This window comes from Dermacentor albipictus, chromosome 1 (genome assembly GCF_038994185.2).
Source record: "Dermacentor albipictus isolate Rhodes 1998 colony chromosome 1, USDA_Dalb.pri_finalv2, whole genome shotgun sequence".
Lineage (NCBI taxonomy): Eukaryota > Metazoa > Arthropoda > Arachnida > Ixodida > Ixodidae > Dermacentor > Dermacentor albipictus.
The window spans coordinates 72,150,463-72,163,809 of NC_091821.1; the positions used below are offsets into that span (position 1 = coordinate 72,150,463).

Consider the following 13,347-nt stretch of genomic DNA (forward strand, 5'->3'; position numbering starts at 1 on the left):
ATGCATGTGAGCTCGGCTGTCTATTACTGTCGTGCCACGCAACCGTTTCGAAGAATTTGTTTGCAGTGCCTAAAGCATGCCGTACTCATGCGGACAGAAGGCGAACATGGTCTTAGCCTTGGGAGCAGCACGGGGCGACGAGAGGTAAGCTGCCAAGCTATACCGAACTTGGCAATGTGGGGGAAGACCTAGCACGAACACAATTATGGGGAGTTACTTAATGCTGAAACAGCTAGCTTCAGGAAGACGCGGCAAATAAAGGGGACCATCAGTGAAGAGGCTGAAGGAGACATTTTGACTTTCATGACTGCAAACCCTCATTCCAGCGTGCGTGATGTGAGTAGTGAGGTCGGCATTTCAAAGTCTTCAGTGCCAAGAGTTCTTAGGAAGGCTGAACTGCATCCGTATCACCTCCAACTGCATCAAAAGCTGCAAGAAAGAGACTTTCAATGGCGGCTTGATTTCTGAAGTTGGGGCCTTGTGACCAGTGACGAAATACCGGATTTTGTTGAAAAAGTGCTCTGGACAGATGAGACAACCTTCTCCAGAAATTCTCAAGTTAACATCCATAATGCGCATTACTGGAGCGATAGGAACCCGCATTGGGTGGCGCAGACCGGACACCAGTACCAATGGGCATACAGTGTGTGGTGCGGTATCTTTGACGGAAGAATAATTGGCCCCAAATTTTTTGACCACATGCTCACTGCTCAGCGGTACGGGAACGACATCGTGGAAGGCCCAGTCAAAGACTTTCGCTGTGATCTGCCTCTTGCTTTTCTAAAGCGAACTTGGTTTCAGCACGACGGTGCACCAACTCACAGCAGCAGCCTTGCCCGAGCCTGACTTGACGAAGCCTTCAAACGCCAGTGGGTCGGGCGGCTTGAACCAGTGGCATGGCCTGCAAGGTCATCGGACTTGACACCTCTTGACTTCTTGCGGGGACTTGTGAAAGATTGAGTGTACCGCAAACCTAACACTACACCAGAAGCGCTAAAGGCAGAGATTGCTGAGGCCTGCAGCGAGATACCGTCTTGCGTCATCAAAAAAAGCTACAACGGACGTGCTGAAAAAGTTCCAATACTGCATTACGGCATAGGGCGACTTATTCGAACACATTCTCTAGACAGACACCACAGGGAATAAATCTCTACAACCGTCATCCATAAAAAGAGCCATCTGTGTGAAACTTTTGTACGACGTGGAAAAGGCACGTAATATGAAATTACAAATTCTCTGCCGACAAAGAATGGACAGGAAGCTATAAAAAGCAACCTTCCGTGTCAGTTTACAATTCTTCCTTTTGTAACAACCAGTGTAATTTACACGACGTTATCAAGCTTGTTATAATGCGTGTTTGCTTGTTGGGGTCTTGCTCCCAAATACCAACTCATGAGCTTGTCATTTTTCCTCCGCATGCATTCTGCTAGCGTGAGAGCGCAATTATCGCCGCAGAAACGGGAGCCGCGCTGTATTTTATCTTTTGATCTTTTTAACGTTTATCTTGGAACCAAGCACAACGCGAAGCTCTGTCGTGGGCAACACGAAAGGCGCGAAGCGCGCGATGTTTTTTACAAAGCACGGTTGAGAGCCCTGTAATCGTGGCGCATTCGGGCGCACAGAGCGCGCTGTCACGTGGTATTTTTTAAACTCCGCGGGCTTTCGTTTTTCCCGAATAAAAACGGCCACGCTAAGTCTATCTCGTTGGAAGTGCCTGGGTTGTGTAATATTTGTGGAGCTCCACAACTTTCCTATTGACGCCTGAACGTTTCAAGCTATATTTAAAAAGTTAATTAATTTATCTCGGCTAATTACTCAAAAAAAGACGAGCAAAAAATTGTGCTGTAAGTTTACATAAACGCTAACAACATCTACTCGATTTCTGTTCTGAAGAACGCATAGGTTTTTCCACAATATTGGTCCAAGTTAGCTGGGACACCCTGTATACTAAGCCGGCGACGTAGTGTTCAATAAACACACCAACACTAAAAAGACAAGCACACATAACTTTCACCAACTGGCCCAACAGAAAGCCTAATTTTGTCAACTGTCTATAGGTCAGGCGACTAACTCTCGTGACTTTCCGGAGAAACGCGATTGACGGTGGAAATCGCGTCGACGTTTGAGACGCCGTCTACTGCCAACATTGTGTTTTCCGTGTACTGTCCGTGGCATTTCGGGTCACGGGACTCTGTCCCCCTGCAGGCACGTGCAAACGCACAGCAAGCTCACCGACAGCGACGAAGTACTGTTGAGCGACAGCCGCCTTCGCGGCACGCTATCGGACCTGTTGGAGCGCTTCGGCGAGGATATCCAAGAACACCTGGGATGGGCCTTCGTCCAGAAGTACGGCGGTGAGGCAGGCAGCTTCGCGAAAAGCAGCCCGGTGTCTATTCAGCTGCGCTCTCTTGTTCTACAGTCCGATTTTACAGTCAAACGCCTTTATAACGAAGGTCTTGGAACCTCTGAAAACCTTCGTTATACTGGTCACTTCGTTGTAAAGATCGCGCACAGTACCACTCACAATATAGCAGGCTAAGCACGTTCAGCAACAGAAAACCTTTATTTAAAATGAATTCAAGAGTGGCTTAGTACAATAAGACGGTTTTTTTTTTTGGGTGCGCATTTTGTCTGATGGAAGAAATGTGCGACTGCAGCCAACGAGGTTACAACGAGGTTCACGGTATGTTCCGCAGCGAAAGGAGGAAGCGACGCAATAAGCGACACAAGCTGCACATCGCCTAACCCCCCCGGGTTTCGCCTCCCTCACCGTCAGATTTCTTGGTTTGTTTAGAGGCTCTTCAACACTGTTGCCTTCGCTGACAATCCCGTCCTTTCCGCCATAGATGGCTTTGAATACGTCCTCGGTCGCCACTTAACGATTACATCATCACATCGTAATAAACTGCGACGTATTCGTCAGCCGTCGCACCCACTGCTGTGTTACAAGTATAGCGTTAGTGCACGAGTTGAGCGATCCCTGGAGCAGTGTAGCAGGAATGTATGGGAGGAAACTTTAACTTGGGCCCTACTCCGATGCCGCCAGTTCAAATACATGTAAAACGCAGAAACGCTTTTCTGAGATCAACACTAGGCCGATCTTAATTAAATTTGTTGCACCTCAGAGAGAAAGTTAAACTCTAGTGACTGTTGGAAGAGGAAATTCTATTTAGGGCCTGAATGTTTTAAAAGGAATTTTCAAAAATTCTTAAGGTTAAAAAGAACAGAAGCAAGACGTCTACAGATTTGCAGCTCTGCACCAAGCATAGTTGGCGCATTTCTGTGAACTATATCCATTAGAGCGTCCAAAGCGGACAAATTTGATATATCAATTTATACCTGACGTGAATTCGTTACATTGTTTACAAGTGTTTTGCATAAGTCCGACTAATACATTAGTGGTCTGTCTGAGAGCCATGTAAAATACATCATTTTTGCCCGCTATAGATTAACGATTTGATGAAATTTACAGAATATCGATATCGTTTTTCATTGCTGAGTTACAGAGCTGAAAACTCGATAGTTTCGTTTTCTGAGAATTTGCGATATTTAACTATGTTTATTTAAAAATTGGCGGCCTGAATCAAAAATTCTCCACAACAGCCGCTAGATGTTAACGTTTTCCTTTGAATGCAACATACCTCATCAAATTTGGTGCAGTGATTGCCGAGAACAGCGATTTCTCCTTTCCCACGTATTTGGATAGGAGCCCCTGAGCATTCGAAATATACAGGGTGTCCCAGCTAACGTAAGCCAAACTTTAAAAATACGCAAATGCCACGTAGCTGCACAAAACCAAAGTACTGTTGTTTGCCGTCGTATGGAGATACTCAGATTATCTTTTGCATTCCACCTAACTACAAGTTAGACTTAATCAATTAATCGACTTTTCAAATATTGTAATTAAATGAAAAGAAGAAAATTGTAGAGCGGCATTAAAAACTCCCGATAAAGCTTTCTGTTGCTCAATGCGTGCTACATAAAAGTGTTTTTCCTAGCGTCAAAGAAGCCCGCAAATGCACGCAAGATTGCCGCGCGACTGGCCGCTCTAGGCACTTTGCGTGTATTCGCGGGCTTCTTTCAGGCTTTAAAAAGTTTAAAATGAATGTTTTAAAAGTGTAAGGCACTCAGGACGCGAGTTGAACCGAATGCATAATGTTAGAACTGGTCTAAAGTTACTCAGGCTATTTTTTTATTTTCGTCTTAACGGATTAGTTACGTTCAATTAATCAACATTTTACGTATTGGCTGCAGACCCCAAGTGTGATACGCAAAGTTGTAGAGCACCTTGAGAAACCTGTAAATAAACTGTTTCCAACACGATATATCTCACATCGTCCTTTCTTCCGCGTTCCAAAGAAAGCCCGCGAAATATGAAAAAAATAGCACGTGACAGAGCGCTTGCGCACTGTAAGCTGCTCTCAAGCGAGCGATGGATGAACAAGGTCGGCCGCAGCGAGATTGGCCCGCGACAGGTCGTTATGCCTGGTGTAGGTATCTGAGCATGCGGCTCTTATCGCATGACGATGCAAATGCATGCTGCTGGCCGAGCGTTGTCGAAGCGATAAAGCGTCTAAGGCCCCGAAAAAGAAAAGACGAAAGCAGCATTTTGATTCTGCTTGAAACAAGGGCGAAGCGTGTGGGAACGATGGAAGGCGATGACGGCTGCTACAATTTTGCCTTTGTACACAAATGACCTTGTGGTAGTTTTCGAATTGAACGATGATACTACAACTTTAAACCTTAGGGATCGAATAACAACGAATAAATACCATGGGTCACAACTAACTAATGGTTAAAAAAAACTTGGCTATATTCAAGGAAGATTACGCATGTCTTCTTCAGACGATGACTCTTTTCGCACTGGCCTCGTCTACTCTCATTCGCACACTTACTGTCTACCAGACGTTCTTTTTTGATCTCGCTCCCCGCACGTGCACATCACTTCGTGGTCGTCACATCGGGTGGCCGCGTGCACACTTGTGCACCGCGACCGGCGTGTCAGTCCCTCATAGAGTGCGCCCGCAGGCTGTTCCAGTTTACCGGATGTAGATCATACCTTATGTGCCTCGTATGAACCAATTCCAGTGAACTGCAATATATCCAGTGCTCCTCAGACGCCCGTATCCCTGCGTGTTCTCCACCGCAATACTATTTGGCTGTGACCAACTTTGAGCAACACATATGGCTTACTCCAATGAAGAAAGAGCAGATATGGTTTTGGCTCTAGGTGCGTCAAGTGGACAAAGAAGTCTGCGCGCGCAGTTGAGCTACTTCAACGCTGGCACCTAGGTACGCGTCCAAGCTCAATGACGATTGTGCGTGCATATAAAACGCTGAGACAGACTGGGACTTTTACGAAGAAACGACATAAATCTTCGATCCTGGGCGAGAACGTGGAGACAGATATTCTGTGAAAGTTTTCTTCAGATCCACATGCAAGTGTTCGTAGTGTGGATGCTGAAGCTGGAGTGTCAAAGTCTTCAGTATGGAGAGTACTTAAGAAGAGGCAACTTCATCCGTACCACGTGCAGCTGCACCAGATGTTGGAGCCCCGCGATTTCCAATATCGAAAGGACTTTGCAAACTGGATTATAATCAAGACGGAAGAAGACCCAGGATTTGTCAACAAAACAATGTGGACCGATGGAGCTATACCTTCTCACGCAATGCCCAAGTGAACATCCACAAAGCCCGCTATTGAAAACCCTCACTGGCTTTTGAAGGCACATCACCAATATCAGTGGTCGGTTAATGTGTGTGGAATTTACGGTGGCACTATCATTGGCCCCGTGTTTCTTTTTTATAACACGCTTACAGGCGAAAGATACGTCAATCACATCCTTGATGGAGCACTTGAGGACTTTCTTTGCGAAGTTCCATTGGCTAGGATCAAGGATATTTGGTATCGGCATGATGGTGCTCCCGCGCACGTCAGCAACAAAGCTTGTAAATGGCTGTTTGACGTATCCTCGCAGCAGTGGATTGGACGGCATGGGCCCATTGCTTGGCCAGCACGGTCGCCAGATTTACTTCCCCTCGATTTCTTTCTGGCTACGTCAAGGATCAAGTATACCGGACACCAACCACATAGGAGAACCTAAAAGAAAAAATGAGAGAAGTCTGCAACTCCATCCCTGATACCATGACCAAGAACGCCTCAGAAAATGTGCCTACGAGTGCCAAATGTGCATTGCAGCAGATGGTGACCTCTGCGAACACGCTCAGTGGCTATGGTGTTTGGCTGCTGACCACGAGGTCGCGGGGTCGAATCCCGACCAGGGCGGCCGCATTTCGATGGAAGCGAAATGCGAAAACATCCGTGTACATAGATTTAGGTGCACGTTAAAGAACCCCAGGTGGTCAAAATTTCCGGAGTCCTCCACTACGGCGTGCCTCATAATCAGAAAGTGGTTTTGGCATGTAAAACTCCATAATTTTTTTCTTCGAACAAGCATTATAATCAAAGGGCGCTTTTTGGATTGAAGGTCACTGGAAAATCATTCCAGCCCTAACGCCGCCTCCTCACCCAACCCCATTACACTCCATCGGCAGGCTTCCAGATCTTGCCCATTTCAAGCATAAAAAAATAAAGGTATGTTCTTGTTCTCTTTCGTCTCCTTAGACGCTTTATCGCTTCGGCACCACTTGGCCAGCAGCACGCATTTGCGCCGTCACGCGATAAAAGCTGCATGCCCAGATACCTACACCAGATATAACGTTCTGACGCGGGCTGCAGCGAGACTGCAGTCTCGCTGCAGCCGACCTTGTTCATCCATCGCACGCTTGAGAGCAGCACAATTATAGTGGCCCTGTCACATGGTATTTTTTTCATATTTTGCGGGCTTTCTTTGGGACACGGGAAAACGACCACGCGACATATATCGTGTTCGAAACAATTTATTGACAGGTTTCTCAAGGTGCTCTACAAAAATAACGTACAGCGCAAAGGACAAGGACAGCGATAGACGACATACACAGCGCTGTGTATGTCGTCTATCGCTGTCCTTGTCCTTTGCGCTGTACGTTATTTTTGATCATGAATTACCAACTAGCCCAAGCAACCACCCTAGTTCACTTCATTTCTAATTCACAGCGCTGTGTATGTCGTCTATCGCTGTCCTTGTCCTTCGCGCTGTACGTTATTTTTGATCATGAATTACCAACTAGCCCAAGCAACCACCCTAGTGCTCTACAACTTTGCGTATCACACTTGGGGTCTGCAGCCAATATTTAAATAGTTTATTAATTAAACATAACTAATCCGTAAGTTAAGGGGAAAATAATAAATTGCCTGAGTAACTCTAGGCCAGTGCCAACATTATGCATTCGGTTCAACTCGTGTTCGGAGTGCCTTTCATTTTTAAAACTTTGGCTCAAGTTATGTGGGACAACCAGTATATCCAGTTAAACGATCATGACGGCATCACGACGGCGTAAGCGACATACATGTCATGATATGCATGTCATTCATATTTCATGCATGGCATGTCATGCATGTTCTCATCTATATCGAGGTACAAAATTAGTGTCCCTCCCACACGCACTGAGTGCTTACTCTTTCCCTTTTTTCCTCTTTCTATTCCCCTTTCCCCAACCCCCAGTGTGGGGTAGAAAACCGGGTGCTCTTTTGGTTGACCTCCCTGCCTTTCCTGCCCTTGCTTTCTCTCTCTCTCTCTCCAGGTAAAGAAACGGCCACAACTGCATCAGGACAGCGTAGGAGGCTAGATACATAAACTCAAACTGAGTGGCTAAAATAGGCAAAGGATGGTAATCGCACCTAAATATAGACCTTTTCATCGGGTGAGGAGGATAGGGCGCGCGGAGAGCCTTTCCTCCTCTCTGGCTTGGGCGATCCGGCGCGGCGCTGTTTGAGAGTATTGCTGTCGCGTGCTGCGGAACGATTTCGAGATGTTTTAAATCGTACATTGTGAAACTTACGCCATGTCCGTTCATATAAGGTCGTCAGGGAAGCCTTTCGGTGCATCGGTAACTACAGCAGGCGGAAATATCTCTTGGGGGCGCAAAAATATGACGCGCTTTATCAGCCGCGGTGTACGCACATTATCAGTCGCGGTGTGTGTAGGTGTTGTAAACTATTCTGCTTATATCGGTTTTAATTCAACAAAAAAATACCGGTGTCTCTGTATTAGCAGCATGAAATGGTAAATCTGCTCACTATCTGATCGCTTGGCGTAGGGAGTAAAACAAAAAGCGTAAGAGCGCGTGCTCGCGCACGCGGCCGACCTAAGGCAACCACGAAGCATCTAAGCGGCAGGCACTATCAAATATTGGTGATGCACCGGCATCGTTCTCGCGCATTTCAAGTCTAGTAGGCTTGAAATTCCCATATGTCTACGCTAGCCTTCCTGCATGAGGCCGATGGCGCTGCTCAACACAGCAATCACTGCGGTTGGCGAACCAGCACGATACATTTGTAAGCTGTGCGCATCGGCATTGCCTTTTTGGCCTGTATACAGCCATAATATATGAGAGGGATCACATAAAAAGAATGCGATGCCTATTTTTGAGGACAAAATTTCCGTAATACGTGTGAGTGCGTCGTAGAGAACGGAACGAACACAACCGAAAAAAAATATTTGGTTATCATCCTCCTTCTCGAAAAAGCAAGAGAAAACGGGCTAACGCCGCAATACGATCTCGCATAGTCACGCCGCACAACGTTTATGAATATATAACCGCTGATGCCGTACGCTTGGACCATGCGGTATATACAACGAAGATATCTGTTCTCCAGCACCTACTACTGTTTAGGACGCTCGCGCAGTTCGTAAACAGTCCCTTTGCTGGACAAGCTTAATTCAGACTGTAAGGTATGCTGCTATTACTGCCCAAACTATTTTATTCAGGGGCGGAAACCTCATCCATCGAACCAAGTAGTCACGCAATGTAATCTGCAGCGAACAGTTTGAACAGCGCACACATCGCGCTGCGTGTTCCGTCCACCTCAACGCCAGCAGAAATTCCGGCCATGTCGCCTTAAACCACTTCAGCACGTCTCACAGAACCGTTTACCACGTAGAAGACGCATGTCATACTAAACAGACCACACGACCGCGAAAACAAATGCCAGAACCTACCGCCGAGGGTATACCTGCCATGCAAAAGACCGCTTTCACCCAAGCCAGTATGGCGCTGCTCATAGGCGGCGCCACTGCTTCACAATATGGCGGCGCCTACGAAAAAACGGTCTACAGGTAGGATAGAAAGCCGTATGTAGTTGTCCTTGTCGCTCTAAATACGCCTTTTTTAAACAGCGCTGTAACACACGCGACCCGCATTTGGAGTGGAAAAAGTGCTCTAAACTGAGGCATAAATTACAAATGTGAGCAATGTCAGATACGGTACTGTTTCCTGAGCCTGCTCCAGACCAAATCGAATCGCGTGACAGCTAATTAAGAAGCGCAGAAGCACATCTACCCCGTCCCGGGGCGCGGCACGTGCAAACGAGTTGGTGTCCCCCACCTCGTGCGCCGCAGGTGGAGCTATTCACTGTTTGACTCTTCCCGAAAGTGTAGCGGGAGCCGGGCACGGTTCCAGGTAATGCAAGTCCCGAACAAAGCTGCTCCGCAGCACTGAAACGTCGCCCCCTTCCGCCTATTGTGACGGCGCTTGCAAGCCAGCAAGGCAATACCGCACAGAGAAGTAAGCACTCGGACAATTGGAGCCCAAGGAGCGACCCTCGGCGCCGAGGTGTGACACAATCGTACGGGTGCCTACCATTGGCCGAAAATGACGACACCTGAGCGGGCTCGCCGATTGGCCGAACGTGACGTGGCTTCAAGACACCGAAGGGCTTAAAAGCCAGAGACCGGGAGCAGCAAGAGAGCATTCCTTGATTCATCTCTTTCGAGCTTCTTGCCACGGGCCGCAGCGTCCGAGTTGCTGCCCGCCCGTAGTGACTTTATGACTGTTAATTTCTTTGTGCTCACACTGTATATGATGTAAATAAACCTCAACTTTTCACTTCAAAGTCCTCCTCAACCTCGGCCAATTCCCGCACCCAACGGCAAGGTCCAATATCTGGGGGACAGCAATTGGAATTGTCCTCAAGATCCAACAACTGGTTGACAGCGGTGAGATCGTCCTACAGCTCTAACAACTGGTGGCAGCGCTACGGATGAACCTTCATCGAGAGAAGTCCTAAGGAACTGGGAACAACGAAGAAGAAAGAGCCTTCGACCCAGAGAGTCCTGAGGAAACCGGAACAGAAAAAAAAGAGACTTCGTCCAAAGGAGTCCCGAGGAACTTGGAACAGCGAAGAAGAGCGAGCCTTCGACCCAGACAGTCCTGAGGAACCGGGAATAGCGGACCGATGAACCAGATGGCAGGGTGCTGCAACCGTGAGTGAGCGTGTGGTTTTTCCTTTTGATTCGCCAGACTTCAAATGTTCTGTTTATTTTGATAGTTCTGGGAATCGGGAATTTGTTGCATATTGTGTGTTTGCACAAATTCCACCAGTCGGGGCAGCTGCCATGGATCTTAGAAGGTTGACGAGGTTAGACTTGTTGTTGGTGTGCGACGATTTGGGAGTTGAGGCGGACGAAGGGATTAAAAAGCCAGCTATCATAAAGGCAATTCAAGATAGTGGCAATGATGATGAAAGCATTAAGATTGCTTGGGAGGTGATACAAGAACCACGGGAGCGTGAGCGTCGTGAACGTAAGCGTGAGCGCCAAGAACTTAAGATTAAGTGTGGGCGTCAAGAACGTGAGCGTGAGCAAAAGTACGAGAAAGAGAAGGCAGCATTGGAAAAACAGATACAATATTTTCAGCAGTTAAAGGAACAAAGACAACGCCTGTCTGGAAATTCTGTACGCAGTACAGAGCAAAAGAATGAGAAAGTATCTGGCGGATTTTCACAAAAAGCCGACGATAAGAGTAGTGCCTGTGAGACTGGCTGCACATTCATAGGTGAACGGAAAGGACTAGCCGCTAACGATGCCTTAGTGGCAACAGAGGCCGTTAAAGGCCGTAGTGAAAGCGACGAGGTGCTGTGCCAACAAAGCATTGTAGAGACAGCTAGGCCAGCTGTGAATGAATTGGCACAGTCACCACGCATGTGCGTCGCATGCAACGTTAACGAGGTAGTTAACGAAGCACAGAATACCGCTGACCCGACAGACGTGAGCACCCATGTCGAGATAAATGTCGAGTCGGATCTGCGTGCCGAAGTGCAGCGCCAGCTGGACGATGCAGTTGAAGGCAGCTCTCAAGATTGCGAGCTGCGTAGCTCTAGAGAAGACAACTGCATTGTTCAGGGATCGGTGCAGCTCTCCGCCAGTCAAGGTAGCCAAGAGACGGATGATTTAGAAGGATCATTCGGACTGTGCGGGTAAGAGACCGATCCGGGCCGAAGAGATGTGTACCGGCCAGCACGAGGCGCGAGAAAGCGGCATGAAAGCGAGTTCGAAGAGAAAGCACCGCAGGAAAAAAACGCCGTAAAGATCGGAATGCGGCGAGTAAGGTAGCGCAGCCAAACACGGCGACAGAGGCAAAAAGCCAGGGCGCGAGCAAAAGAAAGATGCGGTCGTCGTTGACGATGTTGGCGCATCAAAGACGTTCGGGCCACCGGTCAAAAAGTAACCAAAAAGCATGTTCTGCACGGACGCGGACAAAGGGCACGGGGTAGTTATGTTCCTTGTCGGTCCGTCGTTCTTTTCGAAGTTCAGCGTGTAGTACAAAGAAGCGCAAGCTGGCAAGACGAGACCAGGTGGTAGGCAGTCGTGACACGGTCACTCGAGATCGTGATGAAAGCGGGGCTCCAGGACGCAAATTGGCAGGATACTGTAACGTCTTGGAGGAGCTGATAGTGAGTCAGCCCTTTTGTTGTTCCTCGGTACCCAGAGTAGCTTTTGAACCTCGACCACCTCGGGTACGGCTCAAAGTATGAGTCAGTCGTAAACCTTCGAAACGGGAGGCCAAGAGAGCTTCCGTAGAAGGAAAACGTGTTGTGTTTTTTCTTTTCTTTTTTGAGCATTTGAAAATTTTCGCTAATTGAGACTAGTTTCTTTCAGTATGTAAGGTATGAGCTTTGTGTTTTGTTCGAGAAGCCGCGAGATTGGAAAGATGCGTTTTATGTAAACATTAAGTCTCACGAGTTGTTCATTAAGGAGTAGATATGCTTTCTTTTTTTTTGTGTGTGTGAGTAACCTGAGTGTCAAGGTTATCGATGAGAGGCCTATCGTAACGCGCGTGTGTATTATAGTTAAGCTTTTTTATGCGTTTTTTTTATTTTCTAAGTTTAACCGCGTAGGTTTTCAGTAAGTGCGTGATTTGCACTCAGAAGCGTTCTTATTGCCATTAGCGTGTGTCCTTGTGTGGACGAAGGGAAGCAGATTGTTAACGACTGGGTTGCTCGTGCGTGTTGAGGGCAGCCGTATTCTGACTTCTCTAGTGAGCGTGCGTGGAACGAGTCATTAGCAGACGCATTTTTTAAGGGTTCTGCGGAGTGCGCAAGTCCCGCAAATTTTAGTTGCTCGTGTAAGTTACGTGTCCTGTAGGGACTAAAGGAAGAAACGCGAGTAAGCATAATAAAACGTTTGCTTACGACGCAAGTACGCGTTCTGAATAGTGACCACAAAGCTAGAGCGCTTGTGATTACGTACTTGGAGCGTTGACCGGACTGTTCAGTGGCACCAATACGTGCGATAAGTACGCCACTGCGATAGGTTGGAAACATGCTGTTCGTGTAGTTAGGCCCCAAGATAGTGCTATGTCGTGGTATCATTTGGCATTGTGCTAGCAGTGAGGTTGCCTCTTCGTGTGCCCGCTAATACGTCCTTAAGGTTTGGTGGCTCACAGACGGCATTGCCATATATGCAGCAGATCACAAAACAAAGCTTGGAACCTTAGTACGGCCGAGTGGGTAAAGATATTCCGTTATGGTGACGATTACCTTGTTTAGTTTCGTGCTATGCCTAAAAAAAACATTGGCGAAGCCGACGAGAATTTCAATGGATTTCGCACCAACTTTCCTGGACTTTTCTTCGCCGGGGAGCTGCCCGTAGATTGTCAACTTCGTTTTCTTGAGCTCACGATGCGCTTCAGTTACGGCCACACCTAATAGACCTATGCCCCGTGCTCACAGAAGTGCCTTCTCTGATTGACCTCTCATCATTCAAAAATTGTGAATCGCGCAATAGGATTAGCTGACATGAGGAACGCCCTCGTTCGTCCGGGCCCTCATCAAGCCGCACAGAGCTTCACATTGCAAGTACAACGATTGACGTCACTGACTTTTCTGATTTCTTCTTCTGACTCTTCAGTGGGCAAAGCGAAAGTAGCGGTGATAGCCTACTTGCGCAGCCTCTCACACAGGGTGAA

At 47.5% G+C, this 13,347-nt stretch overlaps 1 protein-coding gene across 6 annotated transcripts in view; it reads left to right on the plus strand.

The window, feature by feature from the left end:
* The window catches only part of LOC135903943 (endothelin-converting enzyme-like 1), a 78,475-nt gene that overhangs the window by 11,370 nt on the left and 53,758 nt on the right, over positions 1-13,347 (plus strand). For 4 of the 6 annotated variants that reach the window (XM_065434421.1, XM_065434420.2, XM_065434423.2 and 1 more), the window contains one exon: positions 2,206-2,354. In XM_065434421.1, coding sequence (XP_065290493.1) covers positions 2,206-2,354 — 149 coding nt within the window. The remainder of the gene's footprint in view (positions 1-2,205; positions 2,355-13,347) is intronic. The other 2 variants (XM_065434425.2, XM_065434424.2) reach the window with 1 other exon arrangement.